The sequence below is a fragment of the Periophthalmus magnuspinnatus genome, chromosome 17 (assembly GCF_009829125.3).
Source record: "Periophthalmus magnuspinnatus isolate fPerMag1 chromosome 17, fPerMag1.2.pri, whole genome shotgun sequence".
Taxonomy (NCBI): domain Eukaryota; kingdom Metazoa; phylum Chordata; class Actinopteri; order Gobiiformes; family Gobiidae; genus Periophthalmus; species Periophthalmus magnuspinnatus.
In genome coordinates this window covers 12,693,188-12,712,563 of record NC_047142.1, presented here as the reverse complement: position 1 = coordinate 12,712,563, position 19,376 = coordinate 12,693,188, and the positions used below count along the sequence as shown (strand labels likewise).

At 40.2% G+C, this 19,376-nt stretch overlaps 1 protein-coding gene across 1 annotated transcript; it reads left to right on the top strand.

Annotated features, from left to right (window-relative positions):
- The first annotated feature begins 10,958 nt into the window (after positions 1 to 10,958).
- LOC117384722 (P2X purinoceptor 3-like) lies at positions 10,959 to 16,219 on the top strand. Its single transcript, XM_055228627.1, has 12 exons — positions 10,959 to 11,104; positions 11,409 to 11,544; positions 11,671 to 11,742; positions 11,826 to 11,892; positions 13,851 to 13,920; positions 13,989 to 14,066; positions 14,134 to 14,275; positions 15,045 to 15,172; positions 15,241 to 15,334; positions 15,402 to 15,467; positions 15,835 to 15,912; positions 15,982 to 16,219. The coding sequence occupies exons 1-12, from the start codon at positions 10,977 to 10,979 to the stop codon at positions 16,030 to 16,032; spliced, it is 1,110 nt and encodes a 369-aa protein (XP_055084602.1). The 5' UTR covers positions 10,959 to 10,976; the 3' UTR covers positions 16,033 to 16,219.
- The last annotated feature ends 3,157 nt before the right edge of the window (positions 16,220 to 19,376 follow it).

The following is a 19,376-nucleotide window of genomic DNA, read 5'->3' as shown; positions in this document are numbered from 1 at the left end:
GAGTGTACTCTGTTTGTGAATGTAGAACCAAGGGGAGAAGAAAGTAAGTAACAGACTCTACCACATGGGGGCGCACTCACTAAAGTTCAATACGGTCTAGATATAATGTCAAGAGACCATTTTGTAAGAGAGACGGGGAGTGGAAGAGATTAAAAATACATTAAAGGTGCTGTAGCTGGAAATGTGAAAAATGACTTGATGACAGTTATTCCTCACTTACCTTATGCATTCTGAGCATCCTAATTATTCACCATGATGAGTTTATGAGTGCTTTTCACAACTTTCAGAGAGTATAGTGGAGTTTTACTGTCAGAGTAAAGGTACACACGCACATACACACCCCCACCTACACACACACACGCACAGACACACACACCTACACACACACGCACAGACACACACACCTACACACACATGCACATTAGATACAGACAGCACACAACAGATTTATTCTGACCTCAAGAGCTGCTTATGCAATATATTTATACAGAAGCAAGACAAATTCTGGTCAAATACTTGAGAACAATTGGGTACAGGACCTTTAAAGAGGGTACCTTAAAAAATCTAATTTTGCAAAATAGATTTTTGAGCTTTCTACCATGTTATGCAATTGTTTCCTCATCCCTTTAGATGTCATCTATGCATGTCTGAGTATTTTAGAAAGCTCTCCATAAATATTAAAAAAACATGATACAAACATGATACAAAACTGTACACAGCAACTTGACAAACTTGATGCGATGTGCAGTACTTTCATTAGCAGGATGCACTGATTGTGTTGTGGTAGTGCTCTGAAGGGTTAGTGAGCAAAAGGAGAGGGGACTCAGAGCGTCAAAAATTAAAGTGAAACTTATATGACATTAATACATTGTTTTTGGCAAATATAGCATTTTCAAAACAATAAAAGCTAACATGGTGATCTAAAGATGTTATGTATTAACAGTTAATACTCTGCAGAAGTAAAATACACCCTCTTTAGGAAAGTGGGGAGTAAGTTTGGACCATGGCACAGTTTAATCTTAAAGGTGCACTTTGACACTTTTCTGGTGGAGGGTCTGCCACCTGCTGGCTTTGTTGTTTCGTCTACAACATTCCTCATTATGGCATTTATCAAGCAGATTACCCAGTATTTACATAATACTATTATGAATAAGTCCTCCTCGAGTCCTAGAAAACTAAAACCCAAAACCATAAATCTTGTGTTATTTATTTAAAAATATATATATTTTAGAAATACATTTTCCATTTTCCATTCCCATAGACTTTTCCAAAATTTCAAATATTAAGGGTTCAAAGGCATCGTGGAGGCTAACTAGACCAGACGTGACTCTAACCGGTGCACATTAAAGGGCCCATATCACACTAGTTTATGATCCATGTTATAATGTTGTTTCCTCATCACAAACAGACCTGGAGTTGTGTTTTGTTTCATTCACACATATTGAACACACAAACCTTGCTTATTTAGGCTGAATTCTTCTTTCAAACAGAAAACACCTAGCAATGTCATGGAGGAAATGCTCCACTATGTTTTTAAACTCCAAACACCTTCACTAGAATCATTTGGATCATTTCAGCTCTGGAATTTGCAGTTCATAAACTAAAGGTAAAAGGAGCTGTTAACTTGAAAACTACAAGCACATGACATCACAAGGTGGAACAGAGCATTTTGAGCTTTGAAGATGTAGACAGAATAATGATAAAGGATCATGTGTGAATGAAACAAAACACAACTCCAGGTGTGTTTTGAGGTTACAACATTCTAAAATGGCTAAAATCTCACAAGAGTCAATTTTAGGTAGGACTTCAGCTAAAGAGGAGGAGTGTTTGGACTCAATTCACCCGCAGCTGCTGTACTTCTTTCTACTGAGCTATGTGAGCTGCCCAAACCGTGTGTCCTGCAGGTGGATGCCAGGGGTCAACAAATGTGTCCCTGTGACAAAGAGTTCTACAGCTCCTGCCCCCATCTGAGCTCCTCAGTGTGAACAGTGAATAAGCTATTGATCATTTCCTCTCCAGTCCACAATGAGCAGACTGACAGAGTGAGTGTGTGTGTGCGCATGGGTGTATGTGTGTGTGTGTGTCTGTCTGTGTGGGGGGGGTATGTGTGTGTATGTGTGTGCACGCGTGTGTATGTGTGTGAGAGTATGTTATCTCTCCATCATTGTGGAGGAGTGGACAGAGCGTGTGCACGTTTGTGTGTGTGTGTGTGTGTGTGTGTGTACGAGTAGGGGTGTGTGTGTGAGAGAGTATGTTATCTCTCCATCAGTGTGGAGGAGTGGAGCGAGCGCGTCCTCACTCTCTGCTGCCGCCTGTCTCTTCATCTGTTTGACAACCGGCCACCTGCTCCTGCTCCTGCCACGGCAACGCTGGTCATGTGATGCATCGGCCGGCACGCTTCAGTCATGTGACCCTGAACACGGCTAAGACATGTTTATTACACACACGTTACATCACTCAGCAGGGCCTGGCAATAATATAATGATAATATGGGGGAAGACCTACTTTTTTGCATGTAAGATCACCAAATTCTGAAAATCATAATTCAAATTTTACTTAAAACTATTTTGTTTAAGTTTTTTGGTGAGGGTCACACGTTTGTCTCCATTGAGATGTTATTGCGTTGTACAGAATATTCCAAAGTATGACATAAAACTCATTGAACTTGTATTCAGGCATATCTATTGGTAAAACTACATTGACAAACATGGATTCTCGTTGTGTGGGGACTTGCCTTTCCACAAATCTAACCTGTAACGTGGCTTGTGTAATGCCCTATTATGGAACATTGCAAGCAAACCAATCACATCTCCATGGAGACAAGCAGATGATGGATCCTCCAGAAGAAAATGGGAAATAGATTAGATTAAACAGAGGATATGTGAGTCATTATACCTCCCCAATGAATACACTAATGAAATAACTTAAAGGGGGTATTTTTTTGGAGCTTTCTACCATGTTATAATGTTCCCCCATCAAAAACATGGCCAAAGAGGCGCTGGGAAGGGGGGTGACTTAGCATTAGGAGCAAATGGAGAGGAAACTTATAAAATTATAGCATTTTCAAAACAATAAAATGTGTTGTGTATATTGTTAGCAGTTATTACTCAGAGTGTTGTACACAAATTAAACACATAACAAACTAAATACCCCCTAGTTGATGCTCTGAGTCCACCCTCCCCTCTCCCTTTGCTCTCTGTGCTAAATCACTCCCCTTTCACAGAGCTTTTCTAATGTTCTTATGTCTAATGTTTTAAAAATTAAATCAATTCTATATTTTACCCGTAACCAGTGAAGAGATGATAAAACCAGGTAATATGGGCCGTTCTGGGGGTTCCTGTTGAAATCCACGCAGCAGAGTTTTGCACGAGCTGAAGTCTTTGAAGAACTGCCTTATTAAAACAAGCAAAAACTGAGCTGCAACAGTTGAGACGAGACAAGATGAAAGCACGCTCATGCCCAGATCAGTGTGTGACAACATTTTCCTCACTTTTAAAAGGGAGTTCAAATAGGGCCGGGGAGAGAGAGATCACTAAATTACTCAAACATGCATGGATGACTACCTTTTAACTTATTTAATCTTGTTTATATATTTGATTACTCTCACGGTAGTCCAACAGTCACATCATATACACATTCACACTTACATCACCCCTATAACCTCTTTGTTTTCTGTTATTCTGTTTTTGTGCCTCTGGGCAAGACACCTCATTGCACTCTTCCACACCATATGGAGCGTTGTGACACTGCCTGGGGTTTGAACCTTGTCCCTTTGTCCCTTGTTGTGTCGTTCCTTTAAAGACAACAACACAGACATTCATTTTGTGTTGTTGTTGGAACCATCTTTTGTTTGAATAACTTTATTTTATTTAAATATTAAGTCAGCTAAAGCAACTGTCCTTTGTATCAACATGTCTGCACGATGCTGCCAAATCGTACATGTATCACCGATTAAGAAAATAAAATTACAGGGGGAAGTAAGTACAGAGAGGGAGCGGCGAAAACGGGAGTAGATCGGAGCAATGAAGTCTAAATGCAACTTACTAAAAACAACAAACACAAATACAACAACGTAAATGAAAGAGGAAACAACTATGACACGACTAAAAGCTCTAACAAGTTGATTTTGTACAATATGTCACCTCGATTAGAGCACAATGTATTTTTGTGAATTCAGACGCCCGTGTTCGGCTGACAGGGCATCCGCAGCTAAGTTCACAAAGTTCGAACAAACATTTGAAATCCTCAGATTGTAAGTTGTTTTTTTTTTGGGTGGGGAGTTTGCGTCACTGAGCTTAGGCCATTGAAAACAGCACGACGCCGTCTTTGGTTCATCTTTGAGATCTTGTTATACTTCCATGCTGCTAACCTGGGCACTGTGTAGACCGGGGTTTAGTCCTGGTTTAGTTCTGATTTAGTCCTTGGTTTACGCCTGGTTTAATGCATCATTTAGTCTCTAGTTTATTCCATAGTTATTCTCTCTTATCTGATACTCCCAGAGACTAGCCAGGGTTCAGATCTGGTTTAGTCCTCTTTAAGTTCTGGTTAAATTCTGGTTTAGTCCTTATTTTATCTCATGGAGTTAACTGAAAAGACATCATTAACTGAAACATTACCAAATTGTACCATTTTTGTAAAAAAGTTTGGCACTGTGAATGTTTTGCTCTTCATACAGCTTTAGAAGGTTGTTCGGAACACTAACGGTGAATTGTTTGATGCGCGTGTTTCTCCGTGAAATTGGGATTTATTTCAAGGTGTCCCTGGCTATACACCAGCACAATGGTTGAAAACTGAGGGATTAGAGTACAATATATCATGCTCAAGACCAGTTTTTAGTCTGGGTTTAATCCTGGTTTAATCCTCTGTTGTTTGTTGTTCCTGTGGTCCCAGTTGGCATCTTCTAGATCTTCTTAAACTTCCATGCCACTAGCCTGTCCACTTCCCCGTCAGAGCTGGGTGGTGCATGCTGGGATTGCGTGACATCTTCTCCAGAGCTCTACATACCCTCATTAGAGTCCCCTATACACCGGACCACCGTCTGAATGACCTCCCCGGTAACAGTGATAGATGGACCCTGGCTTTATCGAATGCCTGTTCTCCTAATGAAGCTCATCAGTGTCCATAAGCGCTGGTGTCCCATTAGACTGATCTGTCCAGAGTCCATCCATCAGGGACAGGGACAGGAGATGGAGACGTCCTCTGACATCTGACCTGTGAGGGACAGTCCTGGATCAATCCTGAACAGACGGAGAAGCGGAGGGCCCATGGTGTCCAATGTATTCTCCGCAGACACTGCTCGATGTAGTCCCCGCGGGTGGTGCAGGCAAGAAGTATGGATCCGACACTTATGGAGGGAAGAACGGGTCTGCGGAGAGGAGAGACATGCACGGGAGGAGTGCTTGGTTTTGTCTTGGATTGGTTGTGTATATGGTTCTGCCTTAGTCTTGGTTTGGTCATAAATTAAACCCAGTAACTAAATAACTGTACCAAAACTACATCTTCGGAATAGTACTTTGGAGTAACTATTTTGGTCCAATTCCTTCTCCTTTAATGGTTCCTCCTCATTTTTCACTATACAAACTATATTTTTCCTGGCTCCCAGAGATTTGGCAAAAATATGACAAGTGACAGACCTGATGTAAAACTATGATAAATATTTACCATAGGTTCTATCCAACCAAAACAAGTTTTTTTAAAAAGTACTTTTAAGAACACAAGCTTTTAACAGCTTTATAACATGGCTCCCTCATCAAAAACATACCTGGAGTTTTATTTTATGTCATTCACACTGGTTTCTTTTGTCTTTTGTCTTTGAGCCTCAGGGTTTTCCAGGATTGTTGCCTTAAAGGTACAAACCTGATGCAGTTTGTAACACCAAAAATCATTCTCAGACTTGTTAAAAGCAATTCTGATATCAAGTCATGTTCATTACAACTGCATGCTTACATCAACATTGTGGGATCGTGATTAACTATTTTTCCCCATGGTAATTCCCACTGTGGTCAGTAGATAGAGCCCTACACCAGATGTGAGTATGAGGAGCGTCCAAGCTGGAAATGAAAGTGTGACTTCATATATGGTCGTCAGTTGAAGTTCTAAAACATGAAATACCAAAACAAAGATACTCCAGAGCATGTTTAAAGGCCAATAACAATACAAATACTGCATAATATGTGCCCTTTAAATCCCCAAACCCTCCACTTGAGTTCAGCCCCTGTCTCCGTTGTGCCTTCAGTCCTGTTATGACGTCCTTTTGAAACAAATCGCACACTTGAACACCCCACGGCCCATGAAAAGAGGCATGTGCTTCTTTTATGTGGAGATCAGAGTGCTTGGCCCAGACACGTGGTCCATTAGCCCAGCACAAAGCCCCCCCCCTCAGGCCAGACTAGACCAGGCCATACCAGGCTAAATGAGGCTCAGGCATGAATGGGTGTGTGGACTGAGTCATCTCCTCACTGTAAAGGAGCATTCAGAGCTGCGTGTTCTGCTAGACTGACTTCTGTAGAGCCTTAAATCATGGTATTATGTTGTTTTAAAATAACAAGTATGGATATTATAAGCTGGTTTATTTATGGTTTAGTCCTGGTTTAGTCGGGGTATAGTTCAAGATATACATGATTTAGTCTTAGATTATATCATGTTTAGACCGTCTTTAGACCTGTTTTTTCCCCCTGGTCCATATAAAGTCTGCTCACCGCTGTTCTTAGACACGGGTTAGTTCTTAGTCCTTCGTTTAGTTGTAGGTTTAGTCCTTGTTTGAATGCTGATTTAATGCTGGACCTGGTTCTATTATGATCTGGTCTCTGATCTGGACCTGGTTTTGTCCTGGTTAAGTTCTGCTTAAATTCTGATTTGTCCTTGTTTTATCTCATGATTTACTCCTGGTTTGGTCATTGAAAAATTTTTGCTTTTCATACTGGGGGGGGCTTAGAGGCTTAGAACAGGCTTTCCTGTGTTTCCAGATTCCACCTGGCTCCAGCTGGAGGCTACTGTGATGCTGCAGGACACAGGGGAGGGACACTTTTGTCCAGAGGGTTGCTACTGTGCTCACACTGCCCTGACACTCAACCTGCTGACCTGACCAGACCTGCTGCTGAGCTGCACTGAGGCCTTTGATTGAGTTCTTCTATTATCATTGTATTTTAATGTCCCTCTGGGATTAATAAAGTTATTTTTACTGATAGAACAGCATGAGCATGTTACAGAATGGGCAATGGTTAAAATAAAATAAAAGCAGGACTTCCTCTTCGGGGAATGACATTTGGAGCACACTTAGGCGAGACTTTGAATATTTTCTGAATTTTAAATGCAACATGTCCAGAGGGGTGGCAGTTATCTGAAGTAGGTCACCTCCTCACGGCCCGCAGACAGGACTAGAGATGGTTTTTTGGGGCAGGACCCTCTGAAGGCTGCTCCTCTGAGAACACATGTCTTCCCAACTCAGACCTGTGGGGATATAGAAATGTGATACAGTTCCATAAAATGAGCATAAAACTCCCAAACTGAATCCGTAATCTGCTTTAGGAGTTTCTCTTTCTTGGGTCCCTCGGTCCACATGTCCTCTTTGTCTCTGTGTCCAAATGTCCCCAGACTGGATCCATACCCTGCATTAGAAGCTGTATAACTCAGCAGAAGCTGGTCGATGAGAACTCAGAAGACTTTGGGCGTTCTTGGGTTCGATATGTTCACCCGCTCTGACATTTGGAGACACTCTTTGTTACATGTGGCAAACAGCAGGGGGCAGTGCTAACTCCACAGTGAGTTCAGGCTCCTGCACTTACCCCCCCACAGGGAGGCTGCGGGTTCTATTCTGGGCAAGGCTGAGTGACAGTGTGTAAAAAGTGGATCTGCTCCACTCTCCTATATCCATACATACATCCACACATTCACCAAAATATAAAGGGCTTAAATTGAACTAGAATCCTGAAAAAAATTATAATGAACTTTTTTCTTTCTTTTTTTTTTTTTTTTTTTTTTTTGTATTTTTAAAGGTTTACATTTAAAAACACAAAAACAGAACTAGTTCACACTAAACAGTGGTCCAAAATTCCAAAACCACGTACCTTACGCATTCTGAGCATTCAAATTATTCACCGCAATGAGTTTATAAGAACTTTTCACAACTTTTAGAGACCGGAGCTATGCTTTGCCATCACAACAACTAGCATGCTAACAGTGCACTTCCTGATTCAAACAATAAAACATTATTCTTAGACGCAGACTGCATACTGAGGTCTCGTTTTGACCCAAAAAATAGGTAGAATCCCTTTAAGATTTATGTTGCTCACTGGTGCTAATTAAGGTGTTTTTTTTTATTTATTTTATTTTTTAACAAAGTAGATAATTTTGCTTTAAATGTGAAAAGACAACAATCACCTGCCTGGTGATTAGACCACCTGCTTATGTCCAGAGAGATTGCTTTGCATGGACTGCTCAAAAAAAACTGATCTGACCTGCAACTTAAGATGAGAACATTTTTAATTGTCTCCCATGGGAGAAATGTGTCTGGGGACAGGGGGTCACGTGCTTTAACACAGAGAAAAGATGTCAAAGCAACATAAGCCCAAACAAACACCATCCATTGCTGAACATAAATAAGAGCACAAGTATAACCACAAGTAATACATCATCAGAGACCTTTAGTCACTACACACACACGTCACACTCTCCTGTTATATTAGTAATCACACATTCCCTCCCATAAGCCTATGTACAGTTTTGATTGCTTAACCTGGTGAGGGCATCTGCTTGTCTCCATGGAGATAAACCAGTTTAATGCAAACTCTGGGATGTTCCAGGTAAAATGTTATCATCTCCATGGAGTTAAGTGTGGCAGACCTTCCAACGGAACAGTTACACAGTGCTCATTCATGAAGTGTTCTTACAAACAAACTTATAATTAAACACTTCTTACAAAAAAATAAATAAATAAATAAAAAATAAAACAAGAAACAAAACATTCATGAATAAGGCCCATTGTGACTGAGCTGTTGTGGAAAGTATAAGGGATAAGTCAACAGCTCATCTTTCCAACAAGGGAAGCTCTTTACATTTGTGTACTTACCACAGTCTATTATTTAAGACATGGTAAACTGCCTCTGTTACATTTGTATCGATATGTGATCTCATTTTAATAGTTAAAACAAGAATGAGATCTATTTTTACAAAATATATCATTCTTATTTTAATTCCACAATAACCCTGCTTTGCAATCCAAATATGTCTCTGTGATGTGTTAATCCCAGAGTGCTCCAGAGACACAACTCAAGTGTGCCCCCTATGGGTGGAGTTGTGCGTGTTCTCCCTCTGGGGACTCAGGCTGTCTGCAGACACTTTGTGCCTCTGGGATTATCTGGACAAAAGTGTGACTAAAGCTGACATCTATGAGAACTACACACATGAGTAACCTTGGGGCTCAAACATTAGCATACACACAGAGCTTAAACCATCCATTATGCAGTACAATATGATTACATGTGAGAAGGACCAAATATTCTTCATAAAAAAGGTTTGAAATACATAATAATTTAATGTTTATTTTTCTTTTCTACTACATAATCAAATAATACAATAAAATAAAAATGTCAATAATTCAAAACTATTTTTAAAAGATTATAAAAGATGTTATCTGCCTAAAGCAGATGTTATTACTTTGCCAATGTTCCACTGTATGGCATTAAAGTCATCTATTTTGTATTTGTTTAAGTTTCATTATGAGCACACTTGCCTCTCCATAGATCTGATCTGTAACTTGGTCTGGTGGCGTCACCTGATTTTTAATAGAACACAGTAATAACAGTAGTAACATCTCCATGGAGACAAGTAGGAAGCAGACTCTCATAAGAAAAGTTGCATAATACACCCCCCCCCCCCACACACACACACACACACCCACATCTGTACTCACACACACATCTGTACTCACACAAACATCTGCACTCACACACACATCTGTACTCACACACATCTGTACACACACATCTGCACTCATACACATCTGTACACACACATCTGCACTCACACACATCTGTACTCACACACATCTGTACTCACACACATCTGCACTCACACACATCTGCACTCACACACATCTGTACACACACATCTGTACACACACATCTGCACTCACACACATCTGTACTCACGCACATGTTGTGGAGAAAGACTCCTTTGTAGGCTCTGATGAATGTTGAAGCAAAGACAAAGAATGTATTTCCTGCCAGATTTAGGTCAACAACATCTCCCCCAAGTCAGACCCCGAATGATGCAAATCACCAAGTTTATATAGTTTGAGACGACCAGAGGACACACATTTCAAAGTAAGGATGTGGCACTCCTCCTGAGGTGTGGTCAGACATGCTCCTGGTGGCATTCGTGAGCTGGATCACCTCAGGATGTAACATGTGGAGTTACAACAAAACAAGATGTGATACACGTCAAAGGAGAGAGACTGATTTGCTTCACATACAATACAAACACATGTTAACAAGATTAACAACCAACTACACACACGTCTGTACTCACACACACGTCTGTACTCAGTCCTTCTGTTTCACTGCAGTGTCTCATAAGTCTAATGTGTGGCATTTGTAAGTGGCATTTGGAGTGACAGAGAGTGGACAGACGGATGTGAAAGTGGCTCCGTTTCATTATGTTTTCTTTTGTTTGTTTAAAAAAAAGTAGTAGCTGATAAATTGGTATACATAGGACTGTTGTTAAATATGATAGATTCTGAAATTCTACTTTCCTTGTTAAATTAAAAATATCTTATGTGTTTTTGTCTGGTGGTGGAAAACGTGATAAGTCGCCTTGGAATTTGTGGTCAGGAGAGATAGATACTGGATATTCTCCTAGTTGTGTTGTGAAAAGGGGAGGTCCATGGAGCTTTTTGAAGCTATGACATGAACACTGAGTGGGGGACTCTCATTTGAACCGGCTGTTCTCAGAGAGTTGGACATCGCTCACATTCAACCATGGTTTTGTGGGGCTGTATCATAGACTTCTTCACCTATGAGTCCACCAGGTTTGTGGTGGTCAAGAACTGGTCAGTGGGAATTATCAACCGGATTGTTCAAGTGGCCATTATCGCCTATTTTGTTGGGTTAGTAATGTATTTCTCTTTTGCATGTATGGCATTATAACTTCAATACACTGTTGGTAATATTAAACTATTAAACTAAAGTATGTATTTTGGGTACACGAAGGCTCACAATATTGTTCATTACTGAATTCTGTGCAATGATGTTTGAGGAAATTGCTCACTGTCACCATATCCACTTAAGATAAACCAAAAAAGTCAATACAATGGCCATAGCTGCTTGAAATAAATATTCCTATTTATATAATTATGAATGAATATAATTAATATTTTTTGTCAGCTCTTTTTGCATACTTTTGTTTTGTAGCTATGTCTTCATCCATGAGAAAGCGTACCAGACGAAAGACACAGGCATAGAGTCTTCAGTCATGACCAAAATCAAAGGGTTTGGACGACACAATGGTCAAATTGTGGATGTTGCCGACTATGTGTTTCCTCCGGAGGTGATTTTCACACATGACCTTTGACCCCAGCACCCCCCCCAACACACACACACACACACACCCACACACACACATACATACATACATACATACATACATTAATGTATTTTACCTTTGTTTTTCCAGGGCACAGATGTGTTCTGTATAATGACCAGTCTTCATGTCACAGAGAATCAGTTCCAAGGAAGATGCCCAGCTGTGAGAAAATGTTTTTCCTGATTCCACAAAACTGGGACGTGGGACACAATACAATAATACACATTACAATGTTTGTTTTTCAGCCATGGCCGTACACTTGTAAAATGGATGACGAATGTAAGAAGTTCTATGGATTTGTCTCACCCAAAGGTAATAAGATACTTTTTAAACCCCATTCAGTGTTTTCAATTTGCATATATTAATAATTTTTGATAACTGACCTTGTGTACAGTGGTCAAACTCAAAGCCGAAACCTTTCCCAGGATGTGTTGGTCCCAGAAGTGGGAAATGTATAGAAAAATGGATAAAATGGATAGAAAAATGGATAATATGTGGAAAACCACCCTTGTCCGTACTCTGCACAGATGTTTCTGTACACTACGCCCGCCACTTGGTCATGCCGCTCCATGTATGCTTTCCCTGCAGCATCTTACACCCTGCAGTTATGTGCTGGATTGTTTCAGGGGCCTCTTTGCACAGGCTACACCGTGGGTCTTGTCTGGTACGGTAGATTTGGGCCTCTATCGCTCTGGTGCTCAAGGCCTGCTCCTGTGGAGACAGGATGAGTGGCTCTGTGCTGTCCTTCAGTCCAGCTTTCTCAAGCCATTGGTAGGATTTCTTGATATCAGCCATTTCAGTTATGTTCCAGTAATACATCCCATGCAGGCGCTTGCAACTCTTCCTCTGCACTCCACTGTCTGAAACTTTCGCTGAGCATGCCATCTGTTGGGGCCTTGTCCTTGTTGTACTTATGGATCTTGGATGTTTCATCCTGGACTGTGGCTCTCACACCCTCTAGTCCCCGGCCTCCTTCCTTATGGCTTTCGTACAATGTCAGGTTGCTGGATTTGGGATGGAACTTGCGATGCATGGTCAGGAGCATTCGGGTGTTAACATCTGTGGTGTGCATCTCCTCCTTTGGCAGGGCATAGCTGTTTATTGTCTTGTTCTTGCCATTGAGCTGACTCCTTAGATCTTGCCTTACTTCGTACTTGTAACTGTCAATATTGTTCCTTCTGGGAGTGAGACCCCTTCTGTGTGGACTACCTTTCCTCTCTTTGTCACCATCCGGCTACACTTCTCAAGCCCAAATGACATTCTAATGTCTGTGTTGTAGATCCTGGTGTGGATCAGTGAGTCGATGTCTTGCTCATTCTTAGTGTACAGCTTGATGTCCTCCATGTAGATGAGGTGACTGATGGTGGCCCCATTCCATAGCCAGTGTTGTTGATGATTTGGCTGAGGGGGTTCAGATCTATGTAGAACAGCAATGGGGACAGTGCATCTCCTTGGTCTATGCCACATTTGATGGTCACTTGTGCAAGTGGCTTGCCATTGGTCTCAAGGGTGCTTTTCCACAACCTCATCAAGTTTGCAATGAAGGTTGATGTTGAACAGCTCCAGGCATTCAGTGATCCGTGTGTGTGGTACTGAGTCGTAGGCTTTCTTGTAATCAATCCAGGCACCTCTTGGTGAGTGGCCAAGGCTTGGAGCCTTTGTTTGGCAGTTTCCAGTGCTTCCGGTATGGGCACTTGGGTACTTGTTTGTTCATTGCATCTCTCTGATAGTTGGCTCACTTTTCTCCACGCTGCCTTGATTTTTGCCTCTAATCGTTGTTTCTTATAGCCAAGCATCTCTAGGAAATCAGCTCATTGATTTCTGTGATGGTCTCAATGCTGCATTCACATCTTCTAAGAGAATTTCAGATTTCCTCATCAATCTCAAGTTGTGATAGAAGTTGCTGTTTGCAGATGTAAGCTTAGACGTAAGTTTCGAAGTAACCATTTTTCCCATCCTTAGACGTGGCCGCCAAGCCTTGTAGGTATCATCGCACTTGCCACACGTGGTTCTTGCCTAAGGACCCACAGTGGCTGTTGGTAATTGCTCATCGTGCCCTTGGTGATTCGAACCTAATGAGTGATTAATTTTAGTTTAGAATCATAATTAAGCGTTAGCAGAAGAAAAATAGAATCTGTGAACTGGACAAAATGTTGTAGGAGCTCTGGTCAGATTATGCCTTATGTCTATCTGAAGAGAGGAGCTAGCTATCCTAATCTGAATCGTAACTAATCCATCTCTTATACTCATCACGGGCAAATGTCTCATAGAGGACAACGGAAGCCCGGGTTTCTGTGAGGTGGAAGGCTGGTGTCCGACTGAAAATGAACCTATTCAAACGTAAATTTACACCTCAGATAACAATTATATCGTTAGAGATTATGTTTATGCTAGAGGCTTGTCTCTAGGGAACCCATGGGTGACATCAGAAACTTCACCATCTTCATCAAGAACAGTATCAATTTTCCTCTTTTTGACGTCAGCAGGTATTGTCGCTCTAAGAAGTCGTTTGCTGGCCAACCTCTGTTTTAACACAAATTTTATGTTTTTCAGAGGTAACGTTCTATCAACTATGACGCTTGAAGAGATTAGAAAATGTACTTATCATCCAGAGAAAAGCCCATTTTGTCCCATTTTCAGGGTGGGGGACATTTTGAGATATGCAGGACAAACTGTGGAGGAACTCATACAGAAGGTGTATTTTCCAGTCTATAAGTCACACAAGCCAAAAAAATGCATAATAGTGAAGCAAAAAACATGTATAAGTTGCACTGGACTATAAGACACATTTTTATCAGAACAGACATTTTATCTTTAAAAGCAAGTTATAATAATAACAATGAAATAGAGAACAACAGGCTGAATATCAGTACAGGACGCTAAAGTGACACATTTATATTTATTCAGCTACATGAAGCATAGATAGAACTGAATACGTGCCTGTTTTGTTAGCGTAAGATATTAACAGTTAATCAGATAAATAAAGCATAACAAACAAGCTAACACGTTTACTCTGGATCTCACTCCAAATAACTAAATACATTGAATTCTTTATCCTCTGTGTCTCTTGTGAACAACTCTGCCAACTGTGGAGGTAGATGAAGCGCCGCTTCCTCTTCTGTGTGGCTGTTATCAGACTGGGTAGAATATGAATTTCTTTTAGAGGGTTCAGTCTTTCTCAGATGTCTTTTAAATTACCGAAATGTTAAAATTTTTAATTCTCAATGGTACAGGAGTAGTACACAAGCCTAATGTGCCCTTGCGCAGTTGTCAGTGTCACAATGACAAAGATGTGAAATCGTTATTTTCATAATTTCACATACAAGTCGCATCTGAGTATAAGTCGCACCCGTGGCCAAATTATGAAAAAAAAGTGTGACTTATAGTCCTTAAAATATGGTACATGCTCATTTTACCACTACTGGAGAACAAACGAAACAATCTAACTTCTTTGTCTCAATAAGGGAGGACATATTGGAATAAAAATTGAGTGGAAGTGTAATCTGGACATTGATCTTGACTACTGCGTCCCACAGTATTTTTTTGGAAGATTTGACAATAAGAATGCCGTATCTAATGGGTACAACTTCAGGTAATACTAAATGTAGTTATGTTCTTAGTCTCAATGAGCTAAACGAGCACTTCTTTACTCACACGCAGATTTGCCAAATATTATAAATCTGACAATGGCACAGAGTACCGGACCCTCTATAAAGTGTTTGCGATCCGTTTTGATGTCATAGTCACTGGAAATGTGAGTTTGAACTTTGGCTTTTGTTTTAGATGTGTTTTATATATTTAAATGACTTTTGTGTTTGTAGGCAGGAAAGTTCAACATGGTTCCAACGCTCATAAATGTGGTGGCTGCTTTGACATGTCTTGGACTGGTATAGTTTAAATCAAATTACATAATTTTTATCTTGATTTACAGTATCAAAAGTTTGGGTACAACCTCTGATTCATTTTTTTTCTACATTTTGTATACAACCAGAAGACATCAGATAGATGAAGCAGGATATATGGAGTTATCAACAAACATACATATATAAAACATTCTCTAAATAACTAAATATTTGGATATGATATTTGACATAATATTTTTTTCTTTGCTATAGAATTGCATATATCTTGCTTCATATATTTGATGCCTTCTGCATGTATATAAAATGTAGCAAGTAGTAAAAATGTATAATAAAAAAAAAACATTGAGTGGGAGGGTATGTCCAAACTTTTGACAGGCTTCTGTGTTTCTAGAGTACAGTTCTCTGTGATATTATTTTGCTGAAATTTCTCAAAGGAGCTGAACAATACAAAGCCAAAAAATTTGAAGAGGTAAGAAACTATTCTCTGGTGTAAATAATAGGATTTAACCATATTTATGTAACACGTTATATCCCTCAGGTTTCACCAGCTCAAACTGATGAATCTTTTACGCCCATCTTTCAGTTCTGACACCCGACTGTCACTCAAACCAGGAACCAAGAGCTCGTTAGACTCTGGAATGCCTTCATTTTCATTTTCAGACCAACGTGTGTGACCGCTTCACTCATCAAATCTCTTATCACCCAAGTACAAGTGTGTATGTGTTCATATTTATTACAAATATGGAAATGATTCAGTACTTTTTAAGCCCTGGTGTATGCCTACATTGTGCTGTAATAATAGTACTGTTCTGTAATAATGGTTTACATTTAAACTTTCATTCATTAGGAAGTCTTTATGTCGATGAACTTTTATAGTGATTCAAATGTATTTTTGGCGTACATAAGACTAGGCAGAGCTGTAGAACTAGAACGTGTGCTCACACTCCTATACAATACTACTTCATTTCATAACCTGTTGTATTCTGTTATATCTAAATGAATTAAATTCAGTGGAAAACTATGATATATTGTGCTTTTATCTCAAAATGTAGGACACAAGAGACGCAAATATCATTTACAAACTGGAATAAATTAAAAGTTTTGCATTTGTGGCAGAATTTTTATCTTGTGTGGCTTTGATTTACCTCCTGCACATGCAAATAGATAAGTCAATAATACACCTTATAACGGTGGCCATTGTGGGGTAGAATTGCTTTTTGTTGTAGGAGCCTGGAGAGGAAAACAATGCTTGTACTATAAAATATATTTATTTTATACACAAAACATTACATTTTACAGATTCTTTTCTTAATGTTTTTAATATTGCATATTCTGCTCACTTTCGTTCAAGGCACTAATATGTCTGCATATGTGTGCATGTCTGCAGAGGCTAAGCTTCAGTGGTACAATAGATGAAAACTCTAGAAAGGACAGTAAATTCAATCAAAGAAATTAACATAATGCGTGATAATGTGAAGCATTTGCAGGATTCACTCTGTCTCTTTCACTGAACAGACTGAAGTGTGAGGAGCGGACTACACTATATGGTAACACTTTAGAATAACTCACATCTGTTTAACTGCACCAGTGGGTTAGATTATATATAATGATCTATATCTAAATAAACAAACACATTCACTGATATAAGTTTGATATAAATATCAAATGCACTGATGTTTATGAAACAGGTTTATAAGGTGAAGAAATGCTTTAAAGGTGCACTATGTACCTTTTGTGGTGGAGGTTCTGCCACCTGCTGTCTCCATGAAGACGTTATTGATTAGCCTGGAATGTTTCAAAGTATGGCATTAAACTTATCTGCTTGCATTAACTTAATAATAAGTGTTTTATTGCTAAAAAACAACATGAATGTAATACCATAGTGTGGAATATTGCAAGCAAAGCAATAACCTCTTCATGGAGACAAGCAGGTGCCTGGCCCTCCACCAGAAAAATTACATAATCCATCTTTAATAATAACACCTGAATTATTCATATTATAGTAGGATTTATTCTATAGTGTTACATACTTACAAAGGAGCGTTCATGCAGAAGTGTCACTATCTGGGCTTTTTTCTTCTTTCTTTTGAGCGCCCGTATCCAGGCGGGTAAAGCAGTTCGTCTGGATGGTGCCATTAATTGCAACTCGTTGGAACTTGATATGATTTCATATGACTGGTGCTGTCTCTTCCTGCTGAGGCTCAGTCGGTCTCTCAATGATGATTTATCCATTGTATTTACCTGAAAGTAGATGACAAATTAGTTTGGGCATTTCCTTTAGAGCTTTAGAGCCTTTGGATCACAGCCTGCAGACTCACCTCTGTCTTGGTAGAATGCTGTCGCTGTGGCTGATCCACACTGGCTGTAACTTGCATGTCTAACTGGCTCTGTCCATGGTCCATTGGCTCTAACTGTGTTTGTGCTGTTATATCCATGCTGATGTGTGAGGGAGGCTCAGGAGACACCTGTGTCATGGCAATGTCTCTATCTGATGCCTCTCTACTTTTCCCAAATATATTTGTATTAGATCCAACATAGCGTTCATTCAGCATTGACTTAATTCCTGACTTTTCATCTTGGTAACTGGTTAATGTTCGGTCCATAGTCTGTTGTGATGGTCCCTGTTGAACTGATGCAGAGACTCGATTTAAGAACTTGGCCCATTCTTGACCACTGACGACTGCACTCTCGCACACGCACCCCCCCCCCCCCCCCCCCCCACACACACACACACAAAGGCAGTGCAGATGAGGTTAGAGTTGACCTGGTCTAGTCTGGTCCAGTCTGGTCCTCTCTCCAGGGAGCCTGACTCAGTTTCAGCCCGGGTCGGCTCATCGATCCTGGGTTATTTCTGCTCCGAGTCCTGGGACCCACTCCTCCACTCCAGTGTCACTCTGCCCTGCTAAAGTCAGACACGACTGAAATAGAACCAACCAGAGACTGAGAGAAAGAGCGGGACTGATAAAACTATCAAATGAAAGTTTAAACCGCTAGAAAAAAAACCCTTGTGTGTAAATTGTCTGTCTGTTTTGGATGAAATCATTGGTGTTGATAACATAGGCAGAGGTATTCTATTTTAGAACTTAGCATTACTTCCTGTATTTGCGTACTTTTCAAACAAAAAACAATTAATTATTAAAATCACGTCCACTTATTCCAAATTATGCTAGTCTTACTTGAATTTCTTGGCTAATCTACGCACTTAAGAAAGGGGTAAAACTCCCAAATTATTGCCTGGGATCAAGAATCCTCTTGTCCAATACTTTGCAACAATGTGAGTCTGGTCACTGGTGAATTTCCCAGAGTTCAGATGGCTGTGATTGACAGGTGGATTGGCCATTCAGGGACAGACATAGTCCATCCATTTCAAAACAAATTGGCCGCTTACAAGAAGCAAGGAGCGAAGCAGTAAACTCTGTTAATCTCAGGTGAGAGAAATGTCATTTTGTTCAAAATGATAGATGACCAATGAGCTCCTTCGATTCACATGCGTCACTGAAATAACCAAATCTGATTGCACAGCCGTGTTAGAGCTGCTCTCCCTGCGCATGCACGTCCACAGTATTACAGTAATGAAATGTTAAATATGTTTTGCATCTCTAATACCCTGGCCCTGTCTCTGTGCAGTGTAGTAGAATACAGTGTACCATCTGCCTGAGCTCTAATCAGCTCACAGTGCAGTCAGTGGTCAAACAGCAGAGCCCTGAGCGGCTTAGGCTTGGGCCCCTCCTTCCTCTGCTCATTCTCTCACCACAGGGCTGGACGATGTAACACCAGCTGACCTCTACATGCTAATAAGCCTGACCAATGGCTACTTTGTCCAGTGACTTAAATTTACTTAAACTGTGGCATTATTCAGTAAACATTAAGTTAAAACTATTTGAGTTTAAAACATGTCTAAAGCAATAAAAAGTTACAAATGGTTATAGATTC

Bases quoted from the DNA above. Each gene is read 5' to 3' on its own strand.
- LOC117384722 (XM_055228627.1), top strand. From the start codon at position 10,977: ATGGTTTTGTGGGGCTGTATCATAGACTTCTTCACCTATGAGTCCACC. The intron at 11,893-13,850 runs GTAATAAGATAC...AATGTCTCATAG, and splicing joins TGGATTTGTCTCACCCAAAG to AGGACAACGGAAGCCCGGGT. The intron at 14,067-14,133 runs GTATTGTCGCTC...TATGTTTTTCAG, and splicing joins CCTCTTTTTGACGTCAGCAG to AGGTAACGTTCTATCAACTA.